At 41.0% G+C, this 20,628-nt stretch overlaps 1 protein-coding gene across 3 annotated transcripts in view; it reads left to right on the top strand.

Annotated features, from left to right (window-relative positions):
• The window catches only part of TOX (thymocyte selection associated high mobility group box), a 338,731-nt gene that overhangs the window by 305,857 nt on the left and 12,246 nt on the right, over positions 1 to 20,628 (top strand). For all 3 annotated transcript variants that reach the window (XM_025213485.1, XM_006031821.3, XM_025213484.1), the window contains 2 exons: positions 1,301 to 1,381; positions 15,971 to 16,357. In XM_025213485.1, the coding sequence (XP_025069270.1) occupies positions 1,301 to 1,381; positions 15,971 to 16,357 (468 nt within the window). The remainder of the gene's footprint in view (positions 1 to 1,300; positions 1,382 to 15,970; positions 16,358 to 20,628) is intronic.

Genomic DNA, 20,628 nt, shown 5'->3' with positions numbered 1-20,628 from the left:
TGCAGCCGTGAACTGTGTAATTATACACTAAGAGGGCTAGAGACTCATTTTGTGTGTTTAAATGAAAGCTGAGATCTTCATATCATTACATGATTCAAGGGTCTGACCTATAGGTCACTAGTGAGAAACTAGTGATAAAAATCACATGGGTTGGCAGCACTGTAAATTTCCTTAGCCTGTCATAACTCCTTCCCTTGCATCCACAGAAGCAAGTGGCTGGTTGTCAGAGAGCAAGGCTACAACTGAGAGGGTGGTGCAGACCCAGAGCACATTCTCAGCTTCTCAAGTATCTGCTTACTGTATCTTTAATGCACCTGTTACCATAGTGTCTAGATGTCTGGCCCAATCTAGCAAGTAAACTTTGGTCCAGAAAATGTGAAGCTTTTGAAGCTGTTGTGTGATGCTTTCTTGCTTGTATTGTACTCTAGACAGTATAGTGGGTGGAAATATGTAGGAACAGATATACCTTCTTGAAAAGCTGGTCAGAACTTTACTGGAGGAAACTAGAACAGCAACTTAAATTAACATTACTTAATGGATCCTTTGGCCTTCTCTGATTCTCCAGTAGTTTGCTGAATGAAGGGAGAAAAGCTCCCAGTGCCCTGTGCATCTCTTTTTCTCCTTTTTAGTCCAAGCTCAGCAGCCCTAGTCCTACTGTTCTTATATGTCCTAAAGCAGTTCTCAACCTTTTTGGATTTGGCGTACCCCTCATTCGACTTGAGGCACTCTGCCCCTCCTCCCCACCCGCCCATAACTTTAGTGAACTGAGTGGCACCCAGTTTAAAAAACTAAATTATATTTTGCAGTGCTTACTTCCTTGCAGAACGGCTGTGCAGTGGGAGGTTGGCCAGTCAGGAACAAGCCTGAGCTTATCTGCTTATCTCCTCATACCTTGCAGCACCCTTCAGAGGATCTGGCAGTACCCCAGGGGGCCCTGGTTGAGAATCACTGTGCTAGAGTAAGGTAATTGATCTGCCAGTCTGGAGCTACAGTAAAGAGCATCTCCAGCCCCAGCAGTCCAGTCTGGAAATATTTAGAATGACTAAAGCTATTGTGGTAATAAGGAGGTTCTTACTATCCTCAGATACCTGTATTACTGTATGAGGAAAGGATTTCTTGCAATGTGAGCAGAATTTTTTTTAAGTGTTTGATGTTTTGCTTCTTTTTGCCCCCACTTTTTGAAGAATCTGGAGAAGAAGGAACGGCTGCTTAATTAGAATGACTTTATACAGAAGCATGAGACAGATTGGTAATATATCAAAACAAAAACAGATTAATTATAACTCTCTATTTTTCATAGGTATACAAAAAGAAAACCGAAGCTGCAAAGAAGGAGTATCTGAAGCAGTTAGCTGCATATAGAGCAAGTCTTGTATCCAAGGTAACCCAATATATATTATGACAGATTGTAAACCATGTTCACATTTGTATAGTGCTCATCACCATAGTGTCTAATGTAAATATCATTGCTCATTACCATCTTAAATTTACGCTATCCATCCACTGTTCAAGTACTCAACACAAACAGTTCTCTCTCAGTGCAGTCATAGTGTGTCCATTCCTAGTCATCAGTAAAAGGTTGACCTATGCCAACAGATAAGCACACTGTTCCGCATCACAGAATATCCAATCATCCACAGTTTTAATAGAAAAAAATTCTGGTATCTCACATAAAATATCTGTTTTTATTTAAAGCATATAAAAACTTTTAAATTGCAATCATTGTACAGATATATCATATTTAGCATTACTGTGCAAACATTCCCATGATAAAATGAAATTTCATAGTGCAGAAATGAAGTATACAAACCAAGTATAAATTGTACTGCAGATCATACACTAAGGGCACTTCTACACAAGATGTTTAACTACACATTCACTTACAGTTTATTCGTGTTTTTCAGTAGAAGGGCCTTGTCAGATTAAAATTCAAGGAGTTTGTGTTGGTATCTAAATTCAGACATGAGTGTCACCTTATCCATAGTTTTCCTGTGTTATATCTTGTATAAGAAAACTATCGCCAACATTTATACTTACAAGTACTGAACATATTTGCTTAAACATGTAAGAATAAATATTCTTCTCTTATATTGGAAAGTTCCATATATAGTCATTCTCTCTAGAATGGGATTTTACAAACAGGTAGAACGTCATGAGAATCCTACTATACAATACTTCTTAATTTTTTTAATAATTTACCTATTGATAAAAGAGGAGTAAAACAAGATCAGTGCACTCCGATAATTGTAAAATGAATTATGAAGCCAGCTCTTCACTTGGGAAAATAACCTAGGCTGTTATTTTTGCTGAACATGCATTGTTAACATGAAACCAAAATTGTTTCATTTTGATGAGGTAAAGCTCTGAATTTTACACTTATTTTCTTTTCAGGGCAAATAAAAATGGCAGCATGGCCTTTTATGAGGAAGGTTCATTTATTTTAAAAAATTAAAAAAAAAAAAAATGGTGATTGAGCTTGAATTCAGTACTGGGAAACACTTTAATGCATATTTGAGTCCATCCCTGTTCAGGAAAACACTGAAAGCATGTGCTTACTACTAAGCAGACGCTTAAATCCCATTGCTTTTAGTGGGACTTAAGGATCTACTTAGCTTTAAACATTTGTTTAAATTCTGCCCAAAAAGCATGGAATATAAGATAAAGATGAATGAGTGAGGTTATTTTACATAAATAGTCAAAATGAAGCTAGTGAAGGACTGCCAAAATAACTAGAACAAGTAGGATTTGACACAAGGATATAAAATGCATAGAAATGTTACTTCAGTATATAGTATTGCTGTTAGTAATTATTTTCATGGCACCAAAGGTGATACAGGTCTATAAATAAGCATGTAAACACAAAGTGGATGTGTGATATTTTATTAATATTCATCACGTGGACTGCATCTTTTCTAAACAGAATATAATCTGAGAAACTACACTAAGGAAGACATTATTAAGGTTGCAGAGTCAGATTCTGAAAATTTAAGGAATTAAGGTGACAGCCTGTGCAGCTTTAATTCAGCTTCAGTGTGTACATACTGTATAGTGTTTAGTTACAGTGTTTAATGACATGATTACATATTATTTTTTCCACAAGCCCTCTACTTCATTCAGTGCATGGGATGGGCAGTGCTCACTTGATGATCAGTAATTCAGTATTTTGTTTTATCCTCACTGTTCCATTTATAACCCCATGCCTTATTTATTGTACATTATTTAAACTCTGCTCTGTAGGCAAATTTATTTTCATCAGTTTTCTATGATACAATTTATTTTAGCACCTCAAAGAAATTAATATAGCCACAGAATGCCCCTGCAAGGCAAGGGATATTATCCCCATTTTACAGATGGGGAATTGAGACATGGAGAGATTAAGGTAAAAAGTTTGTGCTCATTTTAGGTGCCCTGTTTCAGAGCCCTGGAGCCTGATGTATCAGAGTCCTTATCATTTACAGAATAGTACCACCTGACTACTTCTGCAGCTATGAGCATTCTGGCTGAAGGATATTCACTATCCAGAAAATGAGGGAAACACAGTTTGTGATAACCTGTAAAAAGTTTGGCAAGTTTAACTGGCTTGTCCCTGTATTAGTGACTGGATACTCAGTAGCCAAGTGCTCTAACCTTGACGTTTCTAACATCAAACTTTTCAGTGTTTGACTTTGCACAAAGTCATCAAGTGATTATGTCTATTCCACTTAAGCAGCTTCACCTCTTAGGCCTCAACCTGTCACTTTTCCAGTCATATCTCTTGTCCACCGTTGTTCCCTGTACCAGTCCAATTCTTCTTGCTTACATAGTTCCAACCTTCTTCTTCAGGTTTTTCATCCCAGTCACAGACACCCCCTCTCCCTCCCCCACCCCCACCCATTTTTTTCATTAGCTGTCAATTCCAATCTCTTTGCCCAAACAGTTCCAGCCCCCATTCTCTCCCCTTGGCTTGCTGTCCTTGATCCTTTGTACAGTGACCCCACCCTCAGTTTACTCATAGTTTGTCTGCTTCCCTGCCCAACTGGTCCACTTTCCCCTGCTATTTCTCAGAATCCTTATCTACCTCCAACTGCTCCCAGTTCCAGATTCCTTCTTGCCCAGACAATCCCAGATTCTTTGCTCCAGTGCTTTGAGACACCTTATCCCTATAATGTTTTTCTTCTCTCACTGTAGTTGTTGTCTCCTTTGCATTCATATGGAAATAGGAACATAATACTGAAAGGGACTTTCAAATCTAGTCCCCTGGATTTTTAGGGTACCAAAAGGTCCAGAACGTGCACTCTGGTCCCTCTCGCACAACAGCAACAACACACTCAATAAAAAGGAGATGACGCTGTATCTGATGAAGAAGGCAGGAGGGACAAATGTAACTGATGCAGAATTTACTGCTACTGCTTCTTCTGCTAAGATGATATTCCCAAATGAGGAAGATATTTTCAAATGATCCTAGGAAGTGGGCTGTGCCATACATTAGGGAAGAAAGTCAATCTGATCTCAGATCTGATGTTCAGGTCTACATTGGCCTGAAGTCACCATTAACAGTGAAGTCCAGCCTTTGAGACAGTATGTTCAGTTGTTCTGTGCAGGAAAGGGAAAGGAGCTTGGTAATTTATTCATGGTTATTTATTCGTATACATACGAATCTCAGCTGTGTTAAGACAGGAACTGTATAGCAGTGATTTCAGATGGGTCTGGGAACCCAGATGAGTACTTTTCCCATCATAAAAGACAATATTTTCAGTTGCTTCTATTGTCACCATGTTTAACAAGCTGAAATTTTGCAAGGTGGATGATTCCCTCAGGCTGATTTTTTTTTTTTTTTTTTCTGTGAAATTTCAATCAACATTTGAAATGCCATCTAAAATATTATATTTTCTCATGCTATATTCTGCACACACTTTTTTCCCAGTCTCTCTTCTCCCATTTCACAGCCTTGGAGACTAGCTCTTTTCAAAATCATGGAGACTAGTCTTCAGCAGCAGCTAGGATTTCAGCTTTAAATAAGCAGGGAAGGGAGGGGAGTGAGCAAGCTGAAGATTTGGCTCTGTCCCTGCTGTACATAGCCATAACTCTGGAAAAATCTTTTTTTCTTCATTCTGCCTTTTGAAAATAAGGTACAAATTATATTTCAGGGCATTTTTATGCAATAAAATATGGTACATTGTACAGTAGGGTTAGCATTTACTATATAAAGGCAACATGTGTTGGTCTGAACGTAATGTCATAGCTGTGCACTCATCTCTACTAAATCTACCAGCGTATTTGCTAGATTGTTCTATCTGATATTTTTTTCTTTTAATAATGATTGAAATTAATGGAGCTATAGTCAAGCTTGTTCATGTGTGTAGAAATCAATATGTAAAGTAAAAATTACATTACAAAGCTCTATATGTAATGCTATGCAGATTGCCATATTGCTTATAGTACTGACTAAGCCTTTGCATGCTAAACAAGTGTCTTTATATTTGCCCTTAGTTGCAATTTTTAGTACTATTCAAACTCAGAATTGCAACGTACAGTATATAGCAATTTGTATAGCATTACTTAAAATGCTGTGAATTGCAATTTGACTTTTTTAAAAACATGCACTTTTTATAGCTTACCCTGCCCTTTTTTCTGACTGGCTGACAGTAGGATTGCTATATCTATTAAATATATATTTATATATACATACATAAATATTTCATGTGGACATATTTGAACAACCATGGCTAAAACCCCTACAGCTAAATAAAAATCGTAGTTCGAAGAATTGATGTTCTATCTAATTGAAAATCATGCCATTGTGTAACATCACAGCAACTATATTGACATTCTAAAAGTGTTAGAAACAATGCATGTGTGTTCAACATGTGCAATGTTGCTACCTTGCTTTTATGGCAGGCTCAGACCTCCCTTAATTACAGTTGGACAATAGGGGCACTTGTACACATGACAGGGGTTTAGTCCTTCAGGGCTGCATTCTATACCCCCTAAATTGAAATGGTGAGTTTTTAATTGAAACACTGGGTTTTATTTTTCCATCACTGTATACACATTATTGTCCTGGCAGCTGCAGTCTCATTAAGGGTTAAGAGCATTTCTTGCCTGCACAGCTTTGACTTGCCACTAGAGGGCTGATAAGCAGGGACATGCCTAGGATCCAGGATATCTGGGCTCTATTGTTTCTCTGAGTGGCGGGGAGGGGACTGGGAGTGGTGCATCCTGGGATGCTAGAAGATTGCAAGTTGCTCTTTTTATCTCCATGGAGCAGACAGACGTTATCAAGCAAGGTAGCCTACCCAAGTTAGGTAGCACAGACTACAGTTAACTCTCAACTAAAGTTCCATAACTTTAAGGGTGCAGACAGAAGTGCAGCTCCCTGCTGTAACTCAGACCACTTTGCAGGAAGCATTCTGAGTTACAGCGATCCCTTGGAACAAACAGAAGTTCACCGTTGGTTCCAGGAGAGAGGGGAATCTAGCTGCTGGCTGGAAGCCTGCAGCCAGTTTCCCCTAGCAGTGGCCCCTCCTTTCTCCCAGCCTGCCCCTGTTTCAGAATAGGAGGGGAGAGAGTGAGCAGATGGAATTAGATCTGGGGAGGGTGGGTTCAGTCCCTACTGGAGGGTAGGGTGAGTGAATTGGAGCCCCCTCCCCACCGGGGGGGGGTCCAGTACACCTGCTTCACCATCCAAAGGGGGCTGAAAAAATCCCAGACTGAATTCCCTCCACTCCCTTTCCCCCTTCCCATTCTGAAGCTGGCTGGCAGTGCAGACAGAAGTTACAGAAGACGTTCTGTTTTGAAATGTCTTCATCTGACCCCACATGCAATGAGGGGTCAGATTTTCACCCAGTTGGCCATTTTGGAAGCTGTCTACAACTGTCATCACAGCTATAATATGCTTTCTGTGGCTAGATCAGGTGAAAACTTCTGTCTGCACCCTGAGACGTTCAGAGGGCACTTAGCATGAGTTGATAAGCTTTAACATGTGGGCACACTCTAAGTGCTCTTAGTGTGGTCTAAGTATAAAGCATCAATTCACCCGTAGTAAGTGACATAAGCACTAAGCTACAGAGTGACCCTATTTCCTGCTTTGTCTTTCTGGACCAGTGAATCTTGAATTTATTCTGTGCAATTAGCCAGCTTCAGTTGGAGAGGGAGAGTCAGCACCTCCCATCCCTATCCCCACCCCATGTTTCAACATACATGTGCATGCTCAAGTACACATACACTAAAATAAGCTAGGGAATTCTTCTCTAAAGTAGGAGATGGTGGGGTTGAGCCTCCCCAGGTAAAGGAAAGAAGCTAACCCAGATTTCCTACATCTTAAGCAAGTCCTGTAACCACTAGGGTATTATATAAGAGGGGAACCATAGCACCTCCTCCTTTACTTCTCACCTTCAAGAGAGGGTTCTGGGGTGTGGATCCTGAGTGGACAGGAGAAGTGGCCTGCAGCCCTAAATGAAGTGTTGGGAGTAGAATTCATGACATGTATGAGTTCTCTCTTTCCTCAGCATTTCCCTATTAGTTAACTCTAAGCCACTGCACTCTGAACATGCTGACTGCAAACAGATCCCTGCTTAATAAGCTGGCTGTTTTGGATGCAATTCTGAATTGCCTAACTCTCCCCATGCACTGTATAGGAAGCCTCAGCACTTCACTTGCAGTTCTGGATTCCATTCCTTTAAGAACCTGTGTCCTTTACTAGCCCTAGGTCCACAGAGACAGAAGACGTAAAAAATAGTTTTGACTGTTTTTTAATATTACAAAGTAGCCACGGTGACTTTCTCCTCCTAAGGAGCAAATCAAAGTGAAGCAGTTTCTTGAAACATCAAGGGTTACTTTTTAGCCACTAAATTTGTACATAATAATTAGAAATGTTTTCCTAGTGGGGAAAAAATGGTCACATTCATTTGCAACATTTTATTCTTCTCCATTCAATATAAAGATTCTTACCCATGAAAACTACAAAGTCTATAAACAATTACTATTTCATGATTTGTGATACTGTAGTCCTTGTTTTTGTAGCATATGAAAACTGATGAGGGGCCATATATCAAAACCATACATGTTCACCAATACCATATATTGGAATTATGTTGTAAATCAAAAATGTCTGTTGACTTGTAATGTATTTCCATAAGCCACTGTCAAATCCTTACAAGGATTCAAAAACTGATGTCAGAAAAGAAATCTCTTGTTTTAAGAAAACTGTTTGAAACAAAAATATGTCTACTACTATGCATTGTCTGAGAATAATCTATGACCTATGGTGCCATTTATCCAAACTATTGAAGACTTAAGGAATTTTTTTTAGTTATAACAAAAAAGTTGGGTATAAAAGCTATATGTAGTAAGAGTACTGTTCATTTTTCACAAGTAGTTGGCAGCAGAAAAATGTGAATTTTACTAGAATAACAGCAGCAATACATTTGAAAGCTAATTCTGAGGTAGTATACATTGATTTGGTTGCTTTGAAGTGGACTATGAAGTACACTTTGAAGTAGCTATCCCAGTTTACTACAGCAGCAGACCTGGCTTACTGGGGAGATGGACCTGGACAGTGATCTTCAACCTTGTATTATGTTTTGTCTACCACCAGAAATCATGTGGGAAGCCAAGTCATATAAGTCTTCCCATTCTCTAGTACTAAAACCAAGACCTGTTCTCACAAGATGTCAGCCCCAAATTTCCCAATAACAGATTGATTCGAAAGATTTCTTCTTTTGACCCTAAGAAGTATTTTGTTTGCTTCTAAAGTGATGGGGATAAAAGAGTTAATTGGATTGCATTTTTAGAGCTGCCCTACTGCTCCCATGTGGGAAATAAAAGACACCTGTATCAAATTAAAGTTTGATTTCCTTCATCACATTTATTCAGGCTACATTCATTAAACATCCTGTTCTACCTACGTAGCCTTAACTAATCCATGATATAGCGCCTCCTCCCCCCCACCCCTCTTCAATGGTTACAAATGTATCTTCAAATTTTGACATGTTTTCCTTCAGCCTTACCTTGGCCAATCATGTCTGACAACCAGTAGTTGGGACCCCTTGTTCTCAAGCATCCAGGGTATGGTAAATGAATTCTCTACCCAAGGTCCATGAAACTCATATTATGGGACGAATAATTATGCAAACAGGAATGAATAAATGAAGGAACCTCATTTGCTGGTAACATTGTGTGAGGAACTGGGAAAATGCCTGTTTTATCTTCTGTGAATATTGTGTGTGACTTTCCATTTTTTTTTTTTTTTGTCTTTCTGCCTGTATGAATGCATAGAGTTAAGTCAAAGGAAGCTACAGAGAAGTTATGGAAGAAGGCTAAGACTGGTTCAAAAGATTCCTCCCATCTCAAAAATAAGGAAAATGCCAGACTTGCCTGGGCTAAAGATATAGTTAAACTTAGGTAAAGTTCCCATTAGAGGAAAGACAGTGTAGGGATGTTTTCTGCCCCAGAAACCCAAGCCAGCTCCACTTGTTTGTGGCCAGAAACGCATCATACACAGTAAAATCCCTGTTATCCGGCATCTGAGTAACCAGAACACTCTAACTGGAATTTCTGGCCAGGCAGCCAGACATGGGTGGGGCAGACAGGGGAAACTTGGATGCTGTAGCGGCTGCTGCCACCCACCACCCTGCACGGCAGCCACTCCCTGTGTGGCCATCGCCATCCCATCCCTTCCCTCCCCACCCCACCCTGCTCCGCGGCTGGCCAAAAACCTCTGGCCTCAGGTAACCAGCATTTTTAGATACCTGGCACCTTCCATTCCCCACTTGTGCTGGATAACAGGGATTTTATGTATGTCTTATTCAACACAGTGTGCTCAGTATGGATACTGGAAGTTACTCATGCACTGTCAACCTGATCATTAGACAGTGTTCTAAGCATTGTTAACAGTATCTTTTACAGTCTGAAGCAGTACAAACTTTGCTTGTTCAGTCTGAAGTTGGTTTTTGAAATGTTCATTTATAGATCTCAGTAGTCAACCACCAACTGAAATCTGTAAGAAAGTTTGTTCAGCCTCTGGCTAGTGATGGTTTTCATGGCCTCCTTTCTGGAGAAAAAGATGCAGCAGCTCAGTGTCTGAAAATAAAACAAGAGTATTTTTTTAATATGGCAACATTTTAAGGTTCTGATCCAAAGTCTACCAGGGTTTGGATCAGGGCCCAACATTTTTCCTTACTAATAATGATTTGATGTCTATCTTCACTTTCTTGAAAGCCAAGCAAAAACTGGCCAACTGAAGCCAAGAATCATTTTTAGCTGATGAGTACTAGTCTTCACCTGTGTTTCCTTGGAATTATAGCTGGAAGTCAAAAATATTCAGAGACACTTTATTTTGCACTTTCAAATCCCATTTCTACAGATGCTGTATAGGAAAAGTTGCCAACAGTAGAGGCTTGCACAAACATTCACATGAGCATGCACACACACAGTAGCAGTTGAGTGTAGCTCAGCATATACCAGGACTTGCTGCTATTTTCCACGTTTCCACTAAATTATGAATGTTTGAACTAAATAAACAAATGTTTCCATAATATCCTTATTCCCCACATAGAGAATACTGTGTTTTTTCATCATGAAGTGGTATCAGGAAAATATCCCAAGGGCTCTAAAACTTCTGCATGGAGCACTATGCTTTAAGCTGCATATAGACTAGTAATGGCCAGCTTTAACAGATATCTTTCTTTATTAATACAAACAGCCTCCGCTACACAATATACTGTGGGATTTAGTGGCATCTTGGTTCAACTCCTAGAGGCATGAATTAAAGCACCTATCCCAACTCATACCAAAGCCTGTCCCCAGTCAGCCTACTGTAAGGGAGTACCTGGTTATTTGGGTTGGGATATCACAAGTCACTGAATGTGAATCACTCCCTTGTCTACTATTGGCTGCAGAAATCAGTGCAACTAGGCTACCCCTGTTGGCTGATAGTTCAAAAGGACCTTTGACACACAGGCAGTAAAGAAGTTTTGTAAATGCATAAGAAGTTCTTGCATCTGGGAGGAGTAGAACAGTGATTCACAGTCCTGGGGTGCCATGAAATCCTTTTAGGGTACCGCATAATATTAACCTTGTTAGATGTTCAAACACCCACATGAGTCACAAGATAAACTTAGGGCTTTGAAATAGGAATCCATAATGTCAAAAACATTCTGCCTTATTGTGGTCTTTCTGGGTTTTTTGCAACTGAAGAATGGCTCTATTATTTTTCCATAGACAAGAAATGAGTGAACGCAAAAAGCTGGCATTTTCCAAGGGGTGCCTTGAGTCTGAAAAGGTTGAGAACTACTGGATGTAGACAGCTAAAAGGAAGTCCTCATTTAGCTCAAGAATGGAAATAAATTAGGAAAAGGATGGAGGGTTCAAAAGGAGGGTTTGGTGGTAATCATGTGGAGAGGTAGAAATTGAAGGTCTATCACCTACATGTAAACTTCTTATTTATAGAATTCCAATAACTGTAGTATCTAAGCATCATTAAACACTGTAAAATAGGAGTGGGCTTTGGTCTCATGCTCCTGCTATTTAATTGCATATGCTCACTGTTTGACTGTTTTTCTTTTCCTTTCTTTCTCCCCTACTTTTTCCTTTTTTGAACTGAGCCTTTATTTTCTCCTCTGCTTTGTTCTTCTGGGCTCTTGTGGGAAGCTGGTTTTTCACTGAGCCCAGAGGATGCATCTTTTGATAGTGTGTTCTATAACCTCAGAGTGACCACCAGAGCTGCTTTCCTTCCATCTTTATAATTTTACACTGTACGGCATAGTCTTGGAGAGCCATGTATACAGGAACAGTCCTAATTTCAGCCTTCTAACAGCTTCATAATTAAGACTAAGACTTTGATCTGAGTCATGAGTGGGAGTGACTGGAGAGCATAGAGGACTAGAATGAAAAATTGGTATACTAGTGTACCATCCTTCAATGTGCTTGATAATGTGTATGTGCAGTACTTCTCCCTATATAACCAATCTTAGAGACTCTGCCATCATCTGGTTTCCAGTCTATACAGCCTAATACTAATAATTGTAAGGTTAAAACGAATGTTCTCTTTGCACAAATGACAGAGATGGCAAAACCCGTTGCTGAAAGGAGTACTTCTGGGGGCAAGGGGAGGGACTTCTGGTGGCAAAGGTCAGAGGTTAGGGGGCGGGACTTCCAGCCCCAAGATGGCAACCAGGGGGTGTGGCACCTGTCAAGGGGCGGGGCTACCCATGTGACCCTTGACAGCTTGCCAAAATCCGGTAAGCAGCCCTCTGCCAGAAATAATTGCCCACCCCTGATGCATATACTGCCCCTCAATGTTTTTCCACGTTTCAAAAGTTAATTAAGTAGGGATCTTATTAGCCAGACTAATTTCCCTTAGATAGGCAGATGAAAATTGGCTGAGTTTCCGTCTGCGGTTATGCCATATACCTGCCTAGTTGGAGCCTCTGTCCTTAGGTCAGGGATGGAGCCACAGCTGCTGCCTGCTCTCCCATTACCTCTACATGCCCTGTTTCTCTTCTCCCAATCGTGAATCCCTGCCCCCACCTTCTTCATCCTTCCCCCACAGCCTTTGTCCCCCTGTATGCCTCCTCCCCACCCTGCTTGTCTTTGCTCCAGAACCAGCAGGCTCTGTCCCCACTGCATCCTGGAGCAAGGTTCCTAATCACTGGGCTGTGGCCTGGTACCAGGCTGCAAAGTGTTGACTGCTGAGCGTGGCACAAGCCCCCTGCTCAGACCCCCATTTGTCCACCCAGGCAAGCGGTTTCTGCTGCTGGCAGTCACAAGCGGGATTAAAACTGGGTGGCAGGGCAGCCCAAGGAGGGAGGCAGCTGGTTCCGTGCGCCCCATCCTGCTCCTGTGCTGGTCTGCAGAATAAAAAACCACTATCCTGGGGCATGGAGCATGGACCCATCCTGGCCCCATAACAGCAGCACAGAGCTGGCACTGCTGCTACAGGGCCAGGCTGGGGCCATGTTCTGTGTCCCATGGTGGAGTGGGAACAGAGCCTAGGTAAGCAAGGGTTAGGGTGGAGGAGGCACCAAGGTGTGGGGATAGAGGCTATGGGTGAGGGGATGGAAAAAGAAAGTAGATGGAGGGGTCCCAGGTTGCAGGGAGAAGAAGCAACAGGGGGGAAACAAGGAAAGGGAGGAGAGAGGAGAATGGGGAGGGGGACAAGGCTCCATGCCTGCAGAAAGGGCAGGCACAAGGAGTGTAAGTGGTGGTGGGGACAGGTGGCAGGGGCAAGCTACCTGCTCTCATAACCACTTGCCTTCCCATCACCCGCATACAGCCTTCCCCCTACCACCTTCCCCCTCCCCCACCTTCCTTACCACCTACCTCCCTACTGCTGCCTTCCCTACTGGACTTGTAGTGGGGGCAAATTTAAGAGAATCCTCCAATAATTAGATTCTATACATGGAAAAATTATAAAAAATCTATAACTTTTCCATGTATAGAACCTATTTATTGAGAGACCATCTTAAATTCAGGGTCATCTTGGATTAGGGTTAATTCATACTAGTACAAATTCATCCTTTATAAAAGTGCACAGAATCTGGTACAATTGCACCAGTAATGCATTTGGCTTGATATGTCTGCTTATGTAAAGAGGCATAGGATAGCATTTTAGTGACTGCATGTGTAGTCGCAAAGAAATGTCACAGTGGAAGACCTTGACAAGGGTGGAACCATCAAGGGCTCATTGACACCTGCTTTTCAGGATTAATTATTTGACCTCAAAAACTTGGGAGAAAACCTGTTCTTGGTCTAACTGGGTATAACACAGAGGCTAGTGAAAGGCCAAGGGGTATCCTGCCAACTTACACAGCTGGAAGTCTACACTCAATTATATATCTTATGGTTTCTCAAGGAATGCCACAGACTGTACTCCCTTTAGTCATTGAGAAACTTTGCACATTCACCAAGAGGGCTCTGGCCACATGCCCAAATAACAGACCTTCTTTTAGACCTAAGAGAGACACCAGTGCTTGGCCAAAGCTGGTAACTAATTCTCGTACTCAAGAGAATGTCCTGCAACTGTTATTGGGGTGGCGGGACAGCGTCCCCCTCATCTCCCTTCATTTGACTAAGAGTACAAGCATAAAACAGGGTAAGAGAAAAATTTGCTTTAGTCTTCGCGTGCGTGCGTGTGTATGCATTCATCTGTATGTCTCTATGGGCATGTATATACAATGCCTATTGTACACATAAGCACACACAAATTTGCATTCTTTTTATCATTTTCAGCTTATCTTCCTTAGTTTACTGGAGAAAATAAGTTTTGTTGGTAGCAGTACTGCAACCTGTCTTGGGAAAATGAATTTATCATCTTTTTTCATCTTTATCATCACATATAATGAACCAATTTCTGTAACGTGCAGAGTGGCTGACTGTTGGTGATGGTACCATTCATCAGAAAGAATATAAATAGACTTTCTCAGACTCAACTGACCTGGGAGTGTTGAGAGTAACATTAAGCTTACTTTGACTTGTAAACTGAGCAAACATGACATGGAGGTCATAGAATAAGGACATATATGCATCTTCCATCCTTTGTTTTGTCAAAGTGACTTCTTTCTCTAGAGGAATATTTTTACCATTTTTTCCAGAATGTTTCACCTTTCACTGGTTATTAATTCAACCTTCCCTTAACTGTCAGATTATGATTCAGGTGCCCATAGAGAAACACCTGGGAATTATTTCTTAATTCTTTTCAGCATTTACTTGAGCACATCTAGTTTACTCAGAAGATCTGAGGAACTGAATATATGGAGAACTGAACAAATTGAATGTAAAACATTATAATGTTAAAAATAAGATTGTAGAAAGACCAGGCTTCATGATTGAAAATATTTCTATCTTAAGAAAGGAGAACAAATGCTGCACTTATTCTGAAAATCTATTTATTTTGGTGCTGTACTCTTCAAGGCTTGTTGAGATAATTCTCCTGTGTTTGGTGCAGTCAAACACTTTATAGGCCATCTGGCACTATCAATTTTTAAGCAGAACTCCTTCATTGGGTTCATTGAGGAGGTTCTGCTTAAAATTTAATTATTCAATATGCCCTTATTATTTCCACATTAACAGTCTACAAAATGCTGTTGATGTAGCCTGGATATAATCCTAACACAAGACATTTAAAAAAATAAAGGGCACCAACACTGCCATTGGAATTTTAATATTGTGTAGAAGAGCAATGTTAGGGTTCAGTCCTGCCACCCATAAGAATGAGTATCACTAGCTCATACACACTACTTTAAATCAGTAGATATCAAAACATTTTACAGCCAAGTCATGGTCTTTTTTGCACATTTTGCAGATAGACTAATTTACTGAGAGGGGAAATTAATTGCCTAAAGACACCCAGTAGGCCTCTGGTAGTGCCAGAAACAGAATCCAGATTTCTCAGTTATGCCAGGGCACATTACCTTTTACATGAAAAAGACTTTGTTTCCCCCCCACCCCACCCCCACTAAATTTGAGGGGCAGACATGATTAAGGGTGACAAGCTTGAATCCACATTTTTGTTTGTTGTTTAACTCAGTAAAGTCACTTCCAAGTTTTGTTATATGAAAATGATAGACCAGGAAGTAGTGTAAGCTAGGAAGCAGTGGGGTCTTGCGTACAATAGAGAAAAGGTGTGTAGGGTTTATGGTATAAGAGTTAACTTTATTTCTAGAGTAATACCCAGTTTCCACTATAGGGACATTTTTAGCAACATGACCATGACAGATATTTGTTTTTGAGATGTGTATTATCATAAAAGAATCCTCCACATCGTGGAACAATGAGAGAGGAGAATGCTTTTCTTTGCACAACACAATTAATTGTACAATGTCCTAGATTAAATGTACAAAACAATACAGCTTACCATCACACTAAGTTTTGGACCATTACTGCAGAATATGAATGTGTTTCAGTAAAGGATAGCATGATGCAAAAATTTTACAGTAAACTGCATTTAAAGAAAATATTGGTCTCTAAATATTGTTTTTTGTTTTCTCAACAGAGCTACAGTGAACCTGTTGATGTTAAGGCATCCCAGCCACCTCAGATGATTAATTCAAAACAGTCAGTGTTTCATGGGCCTGCACAGGCTCCTTCTGCACTGTATCTAAGTTCCCATTATCACCAACAACCAGGAATGAACCCTCACATAACTGCCATGCACGCTAATATTCCTAGGAATATAGCACCCAAGCCCAACAACCAAATGCCAGTGACTGTTTCCATAGCAAATATGGCTGTATCCCCACCACCACCACTTCAGATAAGTCCACCTCTCCACCAGCATCTCAACATACAGCAACACCAGCCAATTACAATGCAGCAGTCCATTGGAAACCAGCTACCAATGCAGGTCCAGTCTGCTTTACATTCACCTACAATGCAGCAAGTAAGTTGTAAAATGTGATTTTTTCAGGTTGTTTGAAAAACTGTTTTATTTTTTCCATTTCATTTTTCCAAACCAATGAAAACATTTGATGAAGTTTTAGTGGGGTGTTTTTGAGTCATGGGCTAACTTCAGTTTTGGAACTGTCCAGTATTTCTATAATGCAGTTCTTTCTTGGTGGTCTGTGCTTTAAAGATTTCAACTCATGAGCAACTTTATTTATAAGATTAGTCTCCCAGACCTCAGTAGAATCAGCCATGATAATAATGTTATTCATGTGATACAGAAGATTGGCGCTCAAACCTTAGAATTCCATCTCATCTATATAAAGAGAGTGTCTATCAGAAATAGATTACTGGTATTCAGCAGAATTGCCTCCATGGTAGAAAATACCCTGAAGAACAGGTGAAATCTTAAGGCTCCTGAAATTTAGATTTTATGATGCAATTTGTAAACTCTGAGTATATCTAGACTGGGGTCAGTAGCAGGCAGCCCCTGAGCCAGATCCAGCCCACAAAGTAGTTGGATATTGCCCAGAAAGGTCCAAACCATCCCATAATTTGCACAGAGGATTCGGCAAGTAGAGATTTGAAGCCTACAGCAGGTAGTTGAGTTGCAAGCTCCAGCCTATGGTGGCAAAATGTTGCAAACCCCTGATCCGGAAAGGAAGTAAAGTGAGTGTAGCATATGCTTGTATGTGTGCGAAGTGCGAAGCAGGCAGGGGGTACCAGGGATCGGTCCTGGACTCCTGGTAGCAGCGTCTGGCAGCAGAGGGCCTAGCAGGAGGCAAGAGCCTGGCCCCCGGCTGATGAGGTGCAATTTGCACCCAGGGTCACCATCTTCGTTTGCATTTCGTCACAGTTGATTACTCTGACAATACTATGTTACATCAGAGTTAATTAGTTTACTCACCCTAATACCAGCACAAGTGTGATGTTTTACTGCAAAGCTAATTAGTCTACTCCTCTCAGTAAAGTGCATGTGTAGATGTACCCTGTATGTACAACTAATGAATTCAGGTTGATGTTATGGAATTATGAAATATCTATATGTTTTGCATGCCTCTGTGAATAGGTATTCACCTTTGCTAACAAGGTTCTAGCATTTACTTTTCAATCTAGTTGTAATAGTCATTAAAACTTAATGGTAGACGGTTGAGAGGGGAGCAGCTTGGGACAAAAAATGTCTCCTACTCAGGAGAACCTAGGGAGTAGAAATGTTCTAAGCAGGATAAAAGGACAGAGGCAACAAAGGAGAGATGTGAAAAGGGACTCTCAGAAGGAAAAAGAAAAGTGAAAGCCTCATAGGAATACATTTGAATTCTTAGGCAGTGGAAAAGAGGAGGCAAGCATACGCCTGTTAAAGCTGGAAGGTTAATTCTAGGACCAGCCAATGTTAGAGAAAGCATGCTGGGCTGAAAAGACTCTATAGTTCAGAAGATACAAAAGGAACTGCACAAAAGGATCCTGGGTCATCTTGGAGGATCTGATTTTCTAGCCCCAAACAATGATCCCAAGAGGTAAGGAAGCCAAGGCAGGGCAATGTGTACAGGCGTTATTTTTGTCTAGATCTGTGTGTTTGTCGTGGTAATAGGAAAGAGAAACGTCCTTAGAATCCCATGCAGAATCATTGTGAACTTAAAGAGTTTAACAGCAGTCGGAAAGGCCGTACAGCTGGAGTTCTGGGATACAGTGGGTGTAAACCATAGGGCTTTTAAAGGGGACAGCACTAGACCTGTGAGGGACAGACAGCTAGATCACAGTTCCATCAGTTAGCAGGATATATGCTAGATCAGGCATCTTCATTCTGACAATAGGCCTAGTGACCTGCCAGCCAAAAGTACCCTGGACAGAGTATCCTGAACCTAGTAAACTGGTATCTAACACCGTAAGTATCCAAACAAGGGAGTTCTTTAGTTCTGTGTCAGGATCAGATCCTAACTTTAGATGTAATTTGAACCTCACTTGGTGTAATCATTTACATTGTTGTGGAGTCCTACCAAATTAGACTCGTGTTTTTTTCACCCATTTCCACTCCTTCCTCTTGGAAATAAACATCCAGGAAAGATAGAAAGCAATAGAAAAAACAGCCCCAGCATTTCCTTTCATGATTACTCTTTTCTGTTTTGTTTTTGTGCACTTGCAGATGTCTTAAATACCTGGTTTGTTCTTAAATACCTGCATACAAATGCAGAGCTTGTGGGCGCAATTTATGAAACTGGATTTGAAAATCTGGCACTGATTATTCATTAGATAATATTATAGTTAACAGAAGGTGCAGTACAGGAGTTGGAGGGTTTTTAGCACTACATCTGCTTGATGGTGCCATACCATGCTCATCATAACTGCAGAGACCTAAGCACTGTTCCATGGTGTATGATTCAGAATGGTTACACTGCATAAAACCAATTAAATAAAATGTAAATTCTGTTGCTTTTATTGTGTCAGGTTCAACATTAACCAGAAGGAAAGAAAAGAGTGGGAAGTCTTGTCTTTTAGCATGTTACACATATGTCACTGGAGTGAGAGAATTGCCACTCATAGCAGATGCTGTTAGCTGTGATATTGCATATGTTGCACAATGCCATTTCTTTCTGGAGGTACAACATAGGATGGAGAAAAGTCCATGGTAGCCTGTGGTAGATTTGTGCTTTGCTGACATGCATACAACATTAAAAAAAAAAAAAAGTTATTAGCCTGGTCATATCCTCTGTGCGAAGGTAGAAAAATCAGTTTAAAATACCACTATATTTTAAATAGGAATGGGAATATTGGTCCCCATCATTCATCCAAGAAGTATGACATTATCTCAGCTTCATTCAAGTTGACAGGTGCTTGTAACCTGTTGAAATGCTACACTGTTGGTTTTTCTCTCAGACCCTTGGCAGATGTGCAGTTAAAGCAAGGATGGGATCTGATGCATGATCCCTACATGGTGTGCCCCCACAGCTGGGAGCCTGGATCAACTATAAGACTCCCAGCTGCAGGTGCACAGTGGAGCCTTTGGCTCCAGTTGCACCCCAAAGCATGGGAGCCCCGATCTGCCACTGCTCCTAGCCCAGGAGATGTATCAGAGTTAAGGGCTCCAATGCACCTCTCCTGCTGGGAGCAGCAGGTGATCACAGCTCCCAGCTTTGGGGGCACATGGGAGCTTTTGACTCCTGGCTACATGTTCAGTTAATTGTGTGGTAGGAACCAGCCATAAAGTTATTATACGTATTTTGTGTAATACGTTTGTGACTTATTCCTTGTTTTATCACGCCATTGATTGCATTAACCTGCGATTGGGTAACTATTTAAGACACGATTAACTGGTTACTCACAACTAAGTGTAACATGTGATGGGGACCTGACAGTTGCAAGTATTTTGGATTTCAGAGGCAAGTATATTTGTTAGCTGTAAGCATGTTTCAGGGTGGCCACTAGGCAGCATATAGAAAGGTGGTAGGAATCTGAGTAAGCAGGAAGTAACCCAGAAGCTAAGGGCCATACTTACATTGCTTCCCTGCCAAGCCCAGCTCCACTGACAAGCCCTGCCTACTCACTCCCATCCTGCAATGCCAAACTGCAGTGTGATTAGGCATCTTGGAGCTGAGCAGTTTAGAGCACATGCCATAGCAGCAATCCAGGTTTTCCCTAAGATAGAGAGCCTGAGAGATGTACAGGGGTATAGCATGCTTAGGACTGCTCTAAGCCATCTCTGCTGCCTAACTGCTGGTTTGGGTACATATATAGAGCAGATGAAACAGGCCTTGGCCCTCATGGACTCAGCAGAGACATGGCCAAAGACCCCAACAAAGGCGTCCTACATCTTTGATCTTCACATAGAAGAAGCTGGACTGAAGAGACTGAAGTAAGGCCTGAATAGTAAAGACCAAATTGATCAAAGTCAAGTAAAGACTGAATATATGAACACGATACAACTGTACAACTGTAAAAAAGGGAAAGAAGGAAAACAGATAAGGAAGCCCTCCAGCACAGCCATACCATTCTCACATATTCACAGACCTGGCAGCCTCATGGACTGAAAAGAGAATTAAAAGAACAGAGGATCCAAACACAACTTGTTTGGTGATTCCAGGCTGCAAAAGGGAAAGAGGATAGGAAAGTTAGGAACATTAAACTAGGGGCTTAGAGAGAAGCAAGAGAAGCAATTGTTCCAGGCCACAAATCACTCAGAGGCCACTGAATAGCTAATGCCCCCTTACATGATATCTTCAGGACACAACCTTACAGCAGGGTGCCTCCTCAATATAGACACTACATACAGGGGAT

The sequence above is a fragment of the Alligator sinensis genome, unplaced genomic scaffold (genome assembly GCF_000455745.1).
Source record: "Alligator sinensis unplaced genomic scaffold, ASM45574v1 scaffold700_1, whole genome shotgun sequence".
In the NCBI taxonomy this organism is placed as follows: domain Eukaryota; kingdom Metazoa; phylum Chordata; order Crocodylia; family Alligatoridae; genus Alligator; species Alligator sinensis.
The sequence above is the reverse complement of the archived record's forward strand: the minus strand, read 5'-3'. Positions and strand labels throughout refer to the sequence as shown.